The sequence below is a fragment of the Anopheles maculipalpis genome, chromosome 2RL (assembly GCF_943734695.1).
Source record: "Anopheles maculipalpis chromosome 2RL, idAnoMacuDA_375_x, whole genome shotgun sequence".
NCBI lineage: Eukaryota > Metazoa > Arthropoda > Insecta > Diptera > Culicidae > Anopheles > Anopheles maculipalpis.
In genome coordinates, this window is record NC_064871.1 from 90,327,612 (window position 1) to 90,345,091 (window position 17,480).

Genomic DNA, 17,480 nt, shown 5'->3' on the forward strand with positions numbered 1-17,480 from the left:
CTTGTTCTGCAGTTCATAACCAAAAATTTATCACCCCGTGTGCGTGCATACCCGCGTGTGCATAACGATAAAGTGCAATGGCACCTAACATAGTCCGCCAGAAGCCAACATGCAAAAAACGAGGTCACCATGCGCACATTAGCAGATTCTGAAGAGAGAAAAAATAGGGGAAAAAAAGCCTCGTGCACACACATACAAGAGACACGCGTATGTACGCATTTTGGGCTATACTAAATTGTGGCGAGTCGACAGAATCCTCACCCTCCACCACAGGTTGGGATGCTCGTGGTCCCAAGTGTGCAGAATGTTCATTGAAAATTTTAATGCTATTACAGCGACACAAATATTTTAGCTCCCGGCTTCAATATTAGCCTATTTTACTTGTTTTTGATGTGAGCCGCTGGTGCGGTCTGGTCACGACACAATTTTTATATCGCTCGGTGCGCGCGTAATTATATTATCAGTTCATCAATTTATCGTTTGCTAGGTGCAGATCTCTGTCCTGTCTGCCCATTTTATATGCAACGCTTTTAATTAGGTTAGGAAATTACTGAATCGCATGCTACCTTAGTTTAGCGCCGTCAATACGTGAAACTATTTCTGTTTTTGTTTGTTTGTCGAACCCTCCACCAACCTCCTGAACTCCAAAATAAACCCTACACACAACCCTTGCTCCCAACATTTCCAACTGTTTGTCCATTGTGAAATCTAGTGTTATTAGTAAGATGTTACTGAAGGAACCAAACGGGATTGAAAAGGGAAGAAACGACACTCGGAATTCCTCGCGAACGCAATGCTCTCCTCCGAACGCGAGAAACGATGTGCACGATGAAGCCTCACTAATATGGGTTTTGTTTGTTACTTACAGCCGATCAGCAGTGATACGCGGACGTGTCGTTACCTCACTCAATATGGGTCTGGTAGGTGTGCGCGTCAGTACTTCCACACCGCTGGAAGGCTTCACACTTACGCGTGATGATGGATGGTTCGATCTGATGGTGAATGGCGGTGGTGCCATAACGCTCCAGTTTGGACGGTCTCCATTCCGACCGCAGACACGCATCGTGCAGGTGCCCTGGAACGAGGTTGTGATCATCGATACGGTTGTGATGTCTACGTCGGACGATAAGTCGCATCATGGAGCACCGCACACGTGCTTCTCGCACGATTACGATCTCATGAAGCCGGTCGTGTTGGCAACGTGGAAGCATGGGTTCCAGGGTGCCTGTCCGGACCGTAGCGCTATCCTGGCGGAGTCGCAAGTCATCCAGGAATCGCTCGCTATTCCCGGAACTGGTTTAAATCTCGTGTACCATAGCTCTCGAGCGGCGGGTTATCTGTCTACGATTAAGCTGCAACTCACTCCGGACACAATCCCGCCGACACTGAAGCTCATCTATCTGCGCATTACGATCGAGGGTATTCTTTTCGAGCGTGTGTTTGAAGCGGATCCGGGCATCAAGTTTACGTACCCCTGGAATCGGCTCAACATCTACCGGCAGCGTGTGTACGGCATCACGACGGCTGTGGTGAAGGTGGGCTACCAGTACACCGACTGTAAGGATATCGTTTGGGACGTACAGACGACGAAGCTGAGCGGCCATGATATGAGCATCTCTGAAGTGGGAGGATGGAACTTGGACATTCACCATCGGTACAATTTCCACGAAGGCATCCTGCAGAAGGGCGATGGTTCGAACATCTATCTGAAACACAAGCCGCGCGTCATCTTGACCGCGATGGGTGATGGACATCAGCGACCGTTGGAGTGTGGCGATTGTAATGGAATCGCGACCAAGCAACGTTTGCTCGCCCCGGTAGCTTTGGCGGCAGCGCCTGACGGTAGCCTCTACGTAGGGGACTTTAACTACATCCGAAGGATCATGATCGACGGTACGGTTCGCACGGTGGTGAAGCTTAACGCAACGCGTGTTTCCTATCGCTATCATATGGCACTAAGCCCGCTGGATGGGTCTCTATACGTATCCGACCCCGAATCGCATCAGATCATCAAGGTACGCAACAAGGATGATACGCACGATCCGGATCATAACTGGGAACCGGTGGTGGGTAGCGGAGAACGTTGTCTTCCAGGCGATGAGGCTCACTGTGGAGATGGAGGATTGGCACGTGACGCTAAGCTTGCATATCCGAAGGGTGTTGCGATCTCGTCCGACAATATCCTGTACTTTGCTGATGGAACAAACATTCGCATGGTAGATCGCGATGGGGTTATTAGTACGCTGATTGGAAATCATATGCACAAGTCACACTGGAAGCCTGTGCCGTGTGAGGGTACGCTGAAGATTGAGGAGATGCATCTTCGCTGGCCAACGGAACTGACCATTAACCCACTGGATGATACGTTGCATATCATCGACGATCATATGATTCTCCGCATGACACCTGATGGACGTGTGAGGGTTATTGCCGGACGACCTATGCATTGTGCAACTGCTGGCGGTGGAACGGGAACCAGCATTAGTACGGGTGTAGGCGGAAGTGTCTCAACATCGCTCAACTACGATACGGATCTTGCCATTCACGCGACACTGGTAATGCCGCAGAGCATCGCGTTCGCTCCGTCGGGTGATCTGTACGTGGCTGAAAGTGACTCGCAGCGCATCAACCGTATTCGAGTGATTGGAACCGATGGAAAGATTGCCCCGTATGCAGGAGCTGAATCGAAGTGTAACTGTCTCGAGCGTGGATGTGATTGTTACGAAGCGGATCACTATCTCGCTATCAGTGCGAAGTTCAACACGATCTCCGCCATTACCGTAACGCCCGATGGACATGTACACATCGCTGATCAGGCAAACTATCGCATCCGCTCGGTTATTTCGAGCCTACCGGAAGCTGGTACCTCCAAGGAGTACGAAATCTACGCACCGAACGCACAGGAGATTTATGTGTTTAATCGCTTTGGACAACACATTGCCACCAAGAACATTATGACCGGCGAAACGGTCTATAGCTTCCTTTACAACGTCAACACGTCCAATGGTAAACTGAGCACGGTAACGGATGCGGCAGGCAATAAGGTGTTCCTGCTCCGAGATTATACCTCGCAGGTGAACTCGATCGAGAACACGAAGGGCCAAAAGTGTCGGCTGAGGATGACACGCATGAAGATGCTGCATGAGCTCAACACTCCGGACAACTACAATGTGACGTTCGAATATCACGGGCCTACGGGATTGTTGAAGACGAAGCTTGATTCTACTGGGCGCTCGTACGTGTACAACTACGATGAGTTCGGCAGGCTAACATCGGCCGTCACACCAACTGGCAAGGTGATCGATCTCACGTTTGATCTGAGTGTGCAGGGTGCCACTGTAAAGGTCACCGAGAACTCGCAGCGTGAGGTGTCGATGTTGATCCAGGGATCCTCAGTTGTCTCGAAGGTAGGAGAAGCTGCCACCAAAACGACCGTTCTGCTCGACGGAGGCACTACAAGTGTTTCACCATGGGGAAATGCTGTATCCGTCGAATCCGTTCCGTATGTGTTGCTGGCAGAAGTTGATCCACTGCTCGGGGAAAGCTACCCAGTGCCATCCAAACAGCGCACAGAGATTAATGGTGATCTTTCGAACCGATTCGAATGGCGTTACTTCATCCGGCATGTCCCTGTTCGGGGTAAGAATGCTCGCACTTTGACTCAGGTCGGTAGAAAGCTACGCGTAAATGGTGAGAATTTGCTGACGTTCGAGTATGAGAAGGATACGTCGTCCATTACGGTCTCAGTGGACGATAAGACGGAGCTGTTGAATGTGACGTATGATAAATCTTCGCGTCCGATCGCTTACCGTCCACAGTCCGGTGAGTACGCCGATGTTGACCTCGAGTACGATCGGTTTGGACGGTTAATTTCGTGGAAATGGGGCAACCTGAAGGAGGAGTACACGTTCGATCGAGCTGGTAGACTGAACGAGATCAAGTATGGCGATGGAAGCTCAATCGTGTATGCGTTTAAGGACACTTTCAGTAGTCTCCCACTGAAGGTGACAACACCGAGGCGATCAGATTATCTACTCCAGTACGATGATGCTGGTGCGCTGCAATCGTTGACGACACCACGTGGACACATTCATGCCTTCTCGCTTCAGACATCGCTCGGATTCTTCAAGTACCAATACTACTCACCGATCAATCGCCATCCGTTCGAGATTTTGTACAGTGACGAGGGACAAATTCTGGCCAAGATACATCCACACCAGAGTGGCAAGGTGGCATTTGTGCATGACAGTGCTGGACGGCTGGAGACGGTTCTCGCAGGACTTTCCTCCACACAGTACACTTACCAGGAGAGTACGAGTCTGGTGAAGCAGGTGGAGGTCCTCGAGCCTGGCTTTGAGCTGCGTCGCGAGTTCAAGTATCACGCCGGAGTTCTGAAGGACGAGAAGCTTAAGTTCGGTTCGAAAAGTGGTCTGGCGTCGGCACACTTCAAGTATCAGTACGATGGTAATGCGCGGCTCAGTGGCATCGAGATGGATGTGAATGGCAAAGAGCTCCCGATCGTTCGCTTCAAGTACGGACCTGCTCAGGGAACGCTGGATGCAGTAAGCGATCTGCGTATTACACGAAATGCATTCAATCGTACAGTGGTGCAGGACACTTCCAAGCAATTCTTCACCATCACCGATTTCGACGAGCATGGCCGTGTGAAGAGTGTACTGATCAATATCAAATCGTTCGATGTGTACCGGTTGGAGCTAGACTACGATCTGCGTAACAGAATCCGTACTCACAAGGTAATGGTTGGACGCTCAACCTCGCTCGACAAGGTGAACTACAACGCGGACGGCCATGTGATGGAAGTCGTCGGAACGAACAGCTGGAAGTATGTGTACGATGAGAATGGAAACATTATCGGAATTCTGGAGCAGGGTGACAAGACTAACCTCGGCTACGACACTGGAGATCGTGTAGTGCAGGTTGGAGATGTAGAATTCAACAGCTACGATGCACGTGGATACGTTGTCCGTCGGGGTGAGCAGAAGTATCGCTACAACAATCGTGGCCAGTTGATACACGCCATGGAGCGTGACCGGTTCCAGACCTGGTACTTCTACGATGATCTCGGTCGGCTTGTCGCGTGCCACGATGAGAAGGGTAACGTGACACAGTACTTCTACGCCAATCTGAACGCACCGGAGTTGATCACACACATCCACTACCCGAAAGCTGGACGTACTTCGCGACTGTTGTACGACGATCGTCATATGCTAATTGCCATCGAAACCGGTGATCAGAGGTACTACGTGGCGACGGATCAGAATGGCTCGCCAATCGCACTGTTCGATATTGGTGGAGCAATTGTGAAGGAGATTCGTCGAACTCCGTTCGGTAAAATCGTGAAGGATACCAATCCGGGATTGTTTGTTCCAATCGATTTCCACGGAGGATTGCTTGATCCTAATACGCGCCTAGTGTACATGGAACAGCGGCTATACGATACCGGCGTTGGACAGTGGATGACACCGGCCTGGGAACAGCTTGCCACCGAGATGCGTCACCCAACGGATGTGTTCATCTATCGCTTCCACAACAACGATCCTATCAACCGACGTGAGCCTGAGGGTAACTATATGAACGATATTCGCTCCTGGTTGAAGCTGTTCGGGTATGACGTTACGAAGATGCAAGGATCTCGCTACACACGTGACATGATCTATCGGCCAACGGCGACAATCAAGTCTCCGCAGCTGGCACCCGACTTTGGTGTCATGTCCGGGTTGCAGTGTATCGTCGAGAAGGTGGACGAGAAGTTTGCCGACTTTGGATTTATCCCCAAGCCTCTGCTAAAGATGGAGCTCAAGACACGCAATCTGCTGCCGCGAGTCGCCTACCGTCGGGGTGTGTTCGGAGAAGGTGTCCTGATCTCCCGAATCGATGGACGAGCGTTGGTTAGCGTCGTTGATGGGTCGAACAGTGTCGTTCAGGATGTGGTGTCGTCTGTGTTCAACAACTCGCACTTTTTGGATCTTCACTTTAGCATCCACGATCAGGATGTGTTCTACTTCGTGAAGGACAACGTGATGAAACTCCGTGACGATACGGAGGAACTCCGACGGCTTGGTGGTATGTTTAACATATCCGCACATGAAATCAACGATCATGGTGGTGCGAATGGCAAAGAGCTTCGTCTTCACGGTCCGGATGCAGTGGTCATCATCAAGTATGGTGTTGATCCCGAACAGGAGCGTCACCGTATTCTAAAGCACGCACACAAGCGCGCCGTCGAGCGAGCCTGGGAGCTGGAGAAGCAACTCGTTGCAGCAGGGTTCCAGGGTCGTGGTGATTGGACCGAAGAGGAAAAGGAAGAACTCATCTCGCACGGTGACGTCGACGGGTGGATCGGAGTTGATATCCACAGCATCCACAAGTATCCACAGCTAGCGGACGATCCCGGAAATGTCGCGTTCCAGCGTGACTCGAAGCGAAAGCGTCGGAAGAGTGGTGGCACGTCGAGCGGAGGCGGCGGCGCTAGTCACAAGGCAAAGCGAGAACATCGTCATGAGACGATAATACTCCCGCTTCCGGTAGCATCAGCTGCACCGTCCACCTCGGTTCCGACGTCTTCGATGTCATCCGCGACATCCACCTCGGCGTCGGCTGCCTCTTCAACTTCGTCTTCGTCGTCAGCAGCATCGTCGTCTCCAACTTCACCATCGTCTTCGGTGCCATCGTCGGTGCCAGCCGTCGCAGTAACTGCGTCGGCGGCAACGGTACGACCGAGCGCTACAACGTGAAGCAGGCACAAGGTAAGAGACGATCGAGCGTAGTGTGGATGATGTACTAGATATTGTGATATACATAGGAGTTACACTTTCCTTCCGCGCGTACCTATTTTGCGTTCCGTCAGTGTTGTTTTTCTTCCTTCCCGAGATATTTTGTAAGCCAAAAGTTGAACCCAGTTGTGAAAGTAGTTGGTAGGGGGACACTACACGAATCAAAAGCACCGCGCAAGCAGGAGTGTGGAGAAAACTCCTCCCTCTCGACTACATAAAAGGACTCAACAGCATTTGAGGTTGTGTTTCCAATGGAAAAACGAGAGTCAGATGGCTGTTGAGATGTTGAGAGATGTTCAAGATTTTGAAGATCCGGACATATTCACTCAACCATAAACACACAGCCACACATACTCGCTGAGCACGTCACAAAGATGCACGATCTCTGATCACACTCCAGTTTGCTTTTAGGAACCGTATCTAAGGCGCATCATCATCATCAACTCCAAAACCCCCGCATGACAGGTAGTTATAAATATATTAGCAGCAATGAAGAAGTGAAGTGATGTGTATAGTTGTAGGTAATTAGCACTGTGGTGTAGGTAATTAAGTAGCGAACACTAGAAGCGTGTTTGTATTCTCGATGGCGTCGTTACAGTGCCATTAGCTGATCAGGTTATCGTTTTTCGCAAGCGTGGCACACATCGAGCGAGGTGGAAGTTCTGGTGAATCTTTTAGCTACGAATCTCAGTTTTTTAAAAGAGAAAACTCACATAAACAATAGGAAGTTTTAACAAAAAACAAACAAACTAAGTAAAAAAGTTTTTCTGTTCGAACTCTTGTGTAAGGCAGGGTTCGTCTCTCCGCGCGCCGTAGGATGCATTTGGAAGATTTTGACGCACTAAAGTACAGTTTAGCCGTGCCATAATCGTACCCAAATTCGCTAAAAGAACGTGAATAGTATTTCCGTGCGTTACATCTATACTGATGTGTCCGATTGCGCTATTGGAGTGTTGTAACTCGTCCAGTTCAGAAAAAAATATTGTACAGAAAACCATAGAAATAATTATTGAGAGAGCTAAACTTTTGTTTTTATTGCCGAATGGTATAAAATAGCTGTCTAATTACACAAAAAAAAAACACACACACACACAGACACACAGACACACATACTGCAAGCTTTCTTTCAGCTTTACTGTCATACATCCTTTATAGTTAAGTTAGACGATCTTCTGTCTGCAAACAGCCACACAAACACACACACACACTCACTTAGTAGCGTTTTTTCGCCCAAAACCCACCAAATAATAGAAAGCAAAGGAGTAAAACAACAAAACACATACACACAGACGCAAAAACACATAAACAGATTACCACTCAAATGGTTGATAAGGGAAAATGGGTTTGCTTGCAGTCGCGGGCCAGCATCAATTTGTTGTGTGTAGATAAAAAAAACGCGAAATGGGAAACATTTATCTCGCTGTCATACATATTCACTGACAGCACCAACCAACACAGCATCTTTTGGCTTCTACAGGGTATTTGTAAAGTGAGCAACATTGCGGTGTCGCGATGCGGTCAGCAACAAACTAAAACCAAAACAAACACAACCAGATAGAGCGATGCATATAGAAGAAGTATTGTAACACAATAAAAGAAATTGGAGGGAGATAAAAAAAACAAACAAAATAGAACAAAATAGAAAGGGAAGAACAAAAAAACACACACATTCATATAGATATAACAATGTAGAATGTGCAACTGAGAAGGGGAAAAAATAAGAATCTTACACACTGAAAAAAAAAAAAGGAAGTTTATAGCAAAAATAATACGAAACACACATGCAAACATATGGGAAAGGCGAAAGGTTAATAAGGAAAGTGGTAGCTTTTGTTTTTTTTTTTTAAAGGAAAAGCCCTTTTTACTGCATCAATATTTTCCCTCCATTTTTGTTGTCGTGAGATGCATATCCAATAGAGAGATCCCTCTTGTTCAAGGTACCGGCGCAGGAGGTTCGTGCACGTGTGTGTGTGTGTGTGTGTGTGTGTTTGTGTTTCAACCCCCCTCCCCCTTCCTTGTGTAATTTAAAACTGTAGTAAGCAAACCAAGATCGTGCAAAAAGTGATCGTGAATTTAAGTGATGAGCCTAGCATCTCGCATGGGAATCGATTTTTGTGTGTACCGTTCCAAAGGCGTGAGTGTGCAGTAATAGGAAAAAAAAATAGAAATTTGCTCCTAGATAACAGAACTGAAGAGTAAGAAGCCGAATTCATGCAACCGATAAGAAAAACAGATTCGTGTATTGTGTAGATTTTAATGAAAAATGTTGTGCGAAGCAAAGAAACAACCAACGGACTGGGAATAGGGTACGGGGCCGGATAGGATTAGTCTTATAGACACGGACCGAACGAGCGGTGGGACGATTTGTGTGGTAAAGCAGGAAAATAACGTGTAAGCGCAAACTGTACTATTTAATAGATCGGCGTACCGGCGTACCGAAACCGGGGATTGTCGGATTGATGAAATCTTAAAAGCAATATAAAAGTGTGGATGCCATTTGCAAAACAAAAAAAAAAAGGAGGGCGAACAACCCTGCAATATTACGGCACGCGCGGTAGTGTTGTTGTACTATGTAGTACTAAAACGGGGGAGGGAAAAATCGACCGGGAGGAGGTGAATTAGAATTGCGAACTAATTGTGAACAAAACCAATATCGATTGTAAACGTTGTGAAACACTGTAGATGAAAACTTTGTGTTAAAACTATTTTTTTGTTTCCTAACTAAGCAAGAAAAACAAAAAACAAAAAAGGCAAAAATATCTTCCATCCCCCATTGCAACGTTTAGAAGGTGAAAAAAATGTTGGGAAAATGCGATTGGGAATCGTTACTTCCTTAATTGGTCTATTTCGTGTTTTTATTTACAAAATTAAGAAGGAAGAAGTTGTACAAGGAAAGAGATAAAAATAATCTCATTTAGATGATTTTGTGCAATCAAAAGCAACAAAAAAGAAGGCAGAAACAACACTTGACAAGTAGAATTAAAATCAGAGAGTGCGAGTTAGAAGAGAACACGAGAGGATAAATTTATTTGACTCTTTTCGTTCCTGTTTCACGTGTTTTAAGTTCATACGGTGGAATCTTCCACATGCATCACGCGAACCATTCTCTGTGAAACCAAGGTATGAAAAATGGAAGAGGAAAATATAGAACCCGTCTAGCGTGTAAGACTCCAGTTGGAACGACATCGGTCGGGTCGGGCAAGCATGTAAAACTTTGTAAATAGACTGTTTAGCAATAACAAAATGAAAACATAACATAAAACTCCCGAAGCAAACGTAGAGAATGACGAAGGTGAAGTTATGTAAAGAAATGAGTGAAAACAAAAGCAAAAACAGAGACAGAGAAAGGAAGGAAAGGAAACAAAAACACATAGGAACGAAATCGTAAACGTCCCTCGTATGAAACGAACGAAAGAAATAATGAGCAAAGGAAGAAAATAAGAGTATAAAAAAGGACATGATAATGAAAGCATGTCTTTTTTTGTTTTTAAACCCCCCCCCCCCCCCCCCCCCCAGACTAAACCCTGAACGGAACACGAGGTGTGAATAGGATCCTGTTTTAGTCCCTAATTCCGTTCGTAGGCTCAACGTGCTCTGCCAGTTTGGGGCCGTCAGGAAAGTCATTGAAGCTTGATGACTTTTTTGTTTTTTTTTTTTTTGTAAATAAACCAAAAACTATTGATAAATGCAATATTTCACATTTCCCAAGCGATGTGTGAGGAAAAAAAGTGAGAAAGAAGAAGCAAAACACGTATAAGAAAAAAAAAAGAAGGAAAGTCAAGAAGAGCAAAGAGTGGAACGAATAGTAAATGTGAAACAAATTGAAGAAAGCAAAGAAAAAGAATTGGCAACTGTAGTAGAAAAGCAAATTGAAGGAAAAGGGATAAGGGAAGGAATGGAAGAAGGAAAAATCGCAAATCGAGTGTAGTAGTTGTAGAAAGATATTAAAAAAACAAAACAAAAACAGAAAACCGAAGCGTTAGAAGCAAAAGCAGCCCCGATTTGGCGTCCCCATATTCACACCCGTAATCAGATGATGGAAGGATGACGGAGGGGGGGGGGGGGATGAGGGAGCGCTAGATACTTGAGGCAAATTTTGCTGCGGTTGTATGTAGGACATGTTTATTCCCTCACTCCTGCAGATCATTTTCCTACTAACTTGGTAACAAGCTGGTACGAAAGTGAGTGAAGAAAAAAAGGGAAAATTAATTGTACGACCTTACCGAGAAAACAAAATGGCGGTAAAGATACACTAGCCAAGTGAAGAGGGTCGTGAAATTGTATAAATTTTATCTAAGTATATAGTAGTGGGATGAAATGAATGGAGAAAAGAAGGCAAGAAAGATTGTGTTTTTGTTGTTGTTTGCGTGACAAAAAAAAAAACGGTTGAAAACATCGTCACGTAGCGCAAGATTTAAAGGAAAAGCAAAAACACACAAAAACACATACAAAACGAAGAAAAAAAAAGTAACAAAAAAGGTAACGTAGTAGAAAACAAACAAACAAAACAGTGAAAATGATGTGAAGTATGTGAAAATTATGGAAGGGAGAATAATACACAAACACACAGACAAAAAAATGCGTAATAATACAACATCAACTGAACCGGGAGTGAGGAAGTGTGGAAGTGTGGGGCAGCAGAAAATGCTGTCATGGAGGAAGAAGGAGCGGCAATATTATTACGATTATTCATTATTATTATTATTCATAAAACTAATGAGGAAAATAAACATAAAAAATAATGAAAAAATACGTGAAAAGTGTTCTTTCGGAGGGAAGGTGGAGAAAATTGAAAGAAAAGCATGTATAAAATGGTAAGATGATACTAGGATATGGTTAATGACACGGGGATATTTATTATTTTTCCGCTATAACTAGGTGAGGGGATGGATGGGTCGGGTTGAGGGATTCAACAAAAAGGTGCGTGACCCTGAGACGCATCCAACGGTATGCCGGACGCGAGGATCGGACCAGAAATGGTCGAGTTATCGCTGATTTTCCACGGGAATGTTTTGGTTTTACCTCTATAAATGGGCGAAGGAGTGGAGGGATTGGGTTGAGGTGTTCTACAAAAAAGTGGACGGCTCAAAGACCCATCTAACGGTATGCCGGACGCCAGAATCGGACCAGGAATGGCCGAGTAATCGCTGATTTTCCACGGGAATGTTTTGGGTTTTCCTCAATAACTGGGCGAAGGAGTGGAGGGATTGGGTTGAGGTGTTCTACAAAAAAGTGGACGGCTCAAAGACCCATCTAACGGTATGCCGGACGCCAGAATCGGACCAGGAATGGCCGAGTAATCGCTGATTTTCCACGGGAATGTTTTGGTTTTTCCTCAATAACTGGGCGAAGGAGTGGAGGGATTGGGTTGAGGTGTTCTGCAAAAAGTTGCGCGACCCAAAGACCAATCCAACGGTATGCCGGACCAGAATCGAACCAAGAATGGCTCAGTTATCGCCGATTTTCCACGGGAATGCTGCTGGCGGAATTTCCCGGGAGTACCTGGAAAATCCTCTTTAATCCCCTTCGATATCAAAAATCTCGTTTTGGAGGTGTTTTTAAAAGATTTTTAAGGAAAGAAATAAAAATTAGAGGAAATTACTTAAAATTGTGGAAAAAGTTTAAATTGTGCCGGAAAATATTTGTCTTGTCGGAAAGAAATTATTTTCCAATCGGTTTTTAAAACTTCCATTTGCTACCTCCTCGGATTCATGTTCTCCTGTTACTCCTCGTCGAATTTTGCCGCATCGAAATTGGCCAGATTTTAGCCGAAAATCTGCCACCGGGAGCGACTTGTAGTAACAGGAGAACATGTTTCCGAGGAGGTAGCTCGGGTCGGTCGAAAAATCGAAAATTCAATCTTAAAATCCAAAATCAGATTTTTGGCCGACCCGAGCTACCTCCACGAAATCATGCTCTCCTGTTACTCCTGGTCGGATTTTTGTGGCAAAAATCTGGAAATTTTGGGCAAAAATCCGGAAATTTTTATGCGGCAAAATTCGACCAGGAGTAACAGGAGAGCATGATTCCGAGGAGGTAGCAAATGGAAATTTTAAAAACCGATTGGAAAATAATTTCTTTCCGACAAGACAAATATTTTCCGGCACAATTTAAACTTTTTCCACAATTTTAAGATATTTCCGCTCATTTTTATTTCGTTCATTAAAATCGTTCAAAATACCTCCAAAACGTGATTTTTGATATCGAAGGGGAATAAAGGGGGATTTTTCAGGTTTTTCCGGGAAATTCCGCCAGCGGCATTCCCGTGGAAAATCGGCGATAACTCGGCCATTCCTGGTCCGATCCTGGCGTCCGGCATACTGTTGGATGCGTCTTTGAGCCGCGCACCTTTTTGTAGAACACCTCAACCCGATCCCTCCACTCCGCGCCCAGTTATAGCGGGAAAACCAAAACATTCCCGTGGAAAATCGGCGATAACTCGGCCATTCCTGGTCCGATTCTGGCGTCCGGCATACCGTTAGATGCGTCTTAGGGCCGCGCACGTTTTTGTAGAACCCCTTATCCCGATCCCTCCATCCCTTCACCCAGTTATAGCGGAAAAACCAAAACATTCCCGTGGAAAATCGGCGATAACTCGGCCATTCCTGGTCCGATTCTGGCGTCCGGCATACCGTTAGATGCGTCTTAGGGCCGCGCACCTTTTTGTAGAACACCTCAACCCGATCCCTCCACTCACCGCCCAGTTAGAGCGGAAAACCCAAAACATTCCCGTGGAAAATCAGCGATAACTCGGCCATCCCTGGTCCGATTCTGGCGTCCGGCATACCGTTGGATGCGTCTTTGAGCCGCGCACCTTTTTGTAGAACACCTCAACCCGATCCCTCCATCCCTTCACCCAGTTATAGCGGAAAAACCAAAACATTCCCGTGGAAAATCGGCGATAACTCGGCCATTCCTGGTCCGATTCTGGCGTCCGGCATACCGTTAGATGCGTCTTAGGGCCGCGCACCTTTTTGTAGAACACCTCAACCCGATCCCTCCACTCCCCGCCCATTTATAGAGGTAAAACCAAAACATTCCCGTGGAAAATCGGCGATAACTCGGCCATTCCTGGTCCGATTCTGGCGTCCGGCATACCGTTAGATGCGTCTTAGGGCCGCGCACCTTTTTGTAGAACACCTCAACCCGATCCCTCCACTCCCCGCCCATTTATAGAGGTAAAACCAAAACATTCCCGTGGAAAATCAGCGATAACTCGGCCATTCCTGGTCCGATTCTGGCGTCCGGCATACCGTTAGATGCGTCTTTGAGCCGCGCACCTTTTTGTACAACACCTCAACCCGATCCCTCCATCCCTTCACCCAGTTATAGCGGAAAAACCAAAACATTCCCGTGGAAAATCGGCGATAACTCGGCCATTCCTGGTCCGATTCTGGCGTCCGGCATACCGTTAGATGCGTCTTTGAGCCGCGCACCTTTTTGTAGAACACCTCAACCCGATCCCTCCACTCCCCGCCCATTTATAGAGGTAAAACCAAAACATTCCCGTGGAAAATCAGCGATAACTCGGCCATTCCTGGTCCGATTCTGGCGTCCGGCATACCGTTAGATGCGTCTTTGAGCCGCGCACCTTTTTGTAGAACACCTCAACCCGATCCCTCCATCCCTTCACCCAGTTATAGCGGAAAAACCAAAACATTCCCGTGGAAAATCGGCGATAACTCGGCCATTCCTGGTCCGATTCTGGCGTCCGGCATACCGTTAGATGCGTCTTAGGGCCGCGTACCTTTTTGTAGAACACCTCAACCCGATCCCTCCACTCCCCGCCCAGTTAGAGCGGAAAACTCAAAACATTCCCGTGGAAAATCAGCGATAACTCGGCCATTCCTGGTCCGATTCTGGCGTCCGGCATACCGTTAGATGCGTCTTAGAGCCGCGCACTTTTTTGTAGAACACCTCAACCCGATCCCTCAACTCCCCGCCCAGTTATAGCGGGAAAACCCAAAACATTCCCGTGGAAAATTAGCGATGTTCTTGTGGCTAAACGATATCAGCGGAAGAAAATATTTTAGCTGCAAAATAAAATTCAATTTAGAATGAATTTTTTTTCTCTTTATTTAAATTTTCCATGCCATTTCTTTTCCAGTAAGATTTCGTTTAGGTATTAATCTATAGAATATTCCGACGTGATCCGCTTCTTCCCTCTCCCCTTTTAAGCATTTTACATGTGCGGTGGTGCCGGTACCGGCACAACACCCATCGGTGGTGGTGGAACCGGATTAAACATCGGACGCCCCGGATGTGGCATACGGTGTACATTCGGTGGTGGTGGTGGAATAATTTTCGGCTCAAGCTTGAACGAAAATTGCAGGAAAAACTGTTTGGTGTTTTTGTTCCAGTGCGTCCAGAACTTGCCCTCCGTTTTCTCCACCTCGCGGGACGGCACCTTGAAGGCGATGGTTTCGTACGGCTCGGCGGCAAACAGCAGGTATTGCCATTTACGGTCCGGTGGTTCAATCTTTTGTTCGTACGCCGACATGAACCGATGGCGCGGGACAATACCGTCGGTAATTTCTGGGTAATCGATTTGGAAGAGTAATGATTGTTGACCATTTTCCGGATCGCGCTGCTTTGTTACACGGTAGCCGGGACGGCCGATTTTGACGAACTTTTTCGGTTCGATACGTGGTTTTTCCGGTTGGATTACCCACGGTGCTTCTTTCGCTTCCTTTGCGGCACGACGTGCAAGATTGGCCTGATGCTTTTTGCCCTGCGTGTGGGACAGATAGCTGCCCTCGTTGTTGTGCAGCGTGAGGCAAAGCTTACATTCGTACGATCCAAGATGGTTTTTCATAAAGTAAGGATCTTTGTTGAGATCGATCGTTTCGAGTGCGAGCTGGCGGAGCCGCTCACGCCGGTCCCGGTTACTTTCGGACCAGGAAGCCATGCCTCCGCCGCCGGTTTTACCACCGGCACGGTTTTGGAAATCCATGGCGCTGCAATACAGAGGGAAGGAATTGATAAGCGTAACTATTAAATCTTAAATTATTACTTACAAAACGCTGTATTTATTGGAAATTCAATGAAAAGTCGTCGGCAAGAAGCAGCGCGTCTTTTTGCAAGGAAAACAGATAAACAATGCGAGCAGCTTTGACAGATTAGCGCCATGCGCTCTACTGTGGACTGTAGCGAAAGCTCAAGCAGAGAATATAATTATGATTTGTTTTCCTGTCGTATTGAGTAAGTTAGTGCACAAGACAATGATCACAATTATATCTGAATGTTTTTTTTTGATTCATTTTCTTTAGTTTTATTGCTTTGTAATGCATTTCTTTATTAATTAAATCTTATTTCATCCGCAAAAAGCAATTGTCATTTTTGACGGTAAACATCAAATTTGTTATTTGGGAAGATAAATGTCCACCATTGGCCTGTCATTTGGCCTGACCACACCACAGCCAACACAGTGCAGTCGTGAAATTCGTGTTTTTGTGTAAATAAAATAAAGCTGGAGTGTAATAATCGTCTAAAAATGCTGCATTTTCCCATCCAGTATCAGTTTTGGAAGCTTTAGCGTATAGCGCAACCGAAGTGCAGTGCAAGGTACATAGAAATCAATTGTTATCTTCACAGGTTGAGGGAGAAATCGGCGTAATTGGGCGAGGCGTAGTTTTGGGGTCGGGGAAGACGATGCAATTCCACGTCGATTTTTCGGTGTGTGTGCGAATCGAAATAAGAAGAGTGAAGATGCAAAAGGAAAAAAATGTGCCTTACCACCCCGAAGCATCTTCCGGCAGCCAAACGGAAGGAAAAAGGCTGATATTTGTAGATTTTTGAATCGAAAATCGTATTAGCATTTTACTCCTTTTTTATTTATGTGAATTATTAAACTTTTCTCTGTTTTGAGTTATGTGTTTGCTCATCGAAATCACCCTTATTTGTACCGGCTGCCAATTCATATAAAATTCGGCCAGCGCCTACTTTGCGCTCCGAAGAAACGCATACTAAAGACGGGCACAGAAGGGGAAGAAGGAATGCAAAAAAGACGAACTTCTTTTCCCTCAACCCCAAACCACGCACTAAACGATCGTGTCTGACCTCTTCCGGTCGAAGGCCGCATTTGTTGTCTGTTTTGTAATTGGTGCATTTTAATTTGCAGCCTGCATCCAAAGTCCCTTCCTTGTGCTCTTTTCCGTACCGTTGCAAGCGCAGCAGCCTACTTGGATTGTCGTTGAATCGGAACGAATGATGTTTGTTCTCCGTCCATCATCATCATCCCTCCCTGAGATTGTTATGATTATCGACGATCAGCAAGAGCAGTGCGAAAGAGAGATAAAAACAGTACATTCGAGGTGTGAAATGGAGTGAGTAGGAATTGCGGGGAGAAGGACATTCTCAACCCCGATTCAACCCCACTCGCCCTTTTTTTCGCTCTTCAATGGCATCAATGTTTAGCTATATCTGTCCGAGCATGAATGACTTTTTGCGCGAACGTTTGTTTACAATCAGCGAGCGAGCGTGAGCGAGGAATTTCCTTCCGGTAAAGAATGCATTACGTGCCTGTTAAGAATTGTGCACACTTGTTGCCCCGCATTTGATTCTTTTTTTCCTAGGAATCAGCAACGAACGAAACCGATAAGCTGGGTGAAGCAACATAAAAATAACAAAGCCACAAGATAAAACGTTTCGAAAAAAACGCCAAATCAGCGTATGTTTGCGGTAAAA

General features: G+C 46.2%; 3 protein-coding genes across 10 annotated transcripts in view; 1 reads left to right on the top strand and 2 right to left on the bottom strand.

Annotated features, from left to right (window-relative positions):
• Positions 1-6,902, top strand: part of LOC126567717 (teneurin-m) — a 504,494-nt gene extending 497,592 nt beyond the window's left edge. For all 8 annotated transcript variants that reach the window (XM_050223975.1, XM_050223982.1, XM_050223983.1 and 5 more), the window contains one exon: positions 869-6,902. In XM_050223975.1, the coding sequence (XP_050079932.1) occupies positions 869-6,755 (5,887 nt within the window). In that variant the 3' untranslated portion in view covers positions 6,756-6,902. The remainder of the gene's footprint in view (positions 1-868) is intronic.
• Positions 1-17,480, bottom strand: part of LOC126568633 (coiled-coil-helix-coiled-coil-helix domain-containing protein 7) — a 492,112-nt gene that overhangs the window by 87,896 nt on the left and 386,736 nt on the right. The window lies entirely within an intron of this gene.
• Positions 14,977-15,749, bottom strand: LOC126568437 (splicing factor 3A subunit 2). The gene has a single exon (XM_050224911.1). The coding sequence runs from the start codon at positions 15,745-15,747 to the stop codon at positions 14,977-14,979; it is 771 nt and encodes a 256-aa protein (XP_050080868.1). The 5' UTR covers positions 15,748-15,749.

What these genes read in the sequence shown, in the direction of transcription:
- LOC126568437 (XM_050224911.1), bottom strand. Translation starts at nt 15,747, where the DNA reads ATGGATTTCCAAAACCGTGCCGGTGGTAAAACCGGCGGCGGAGGCATG.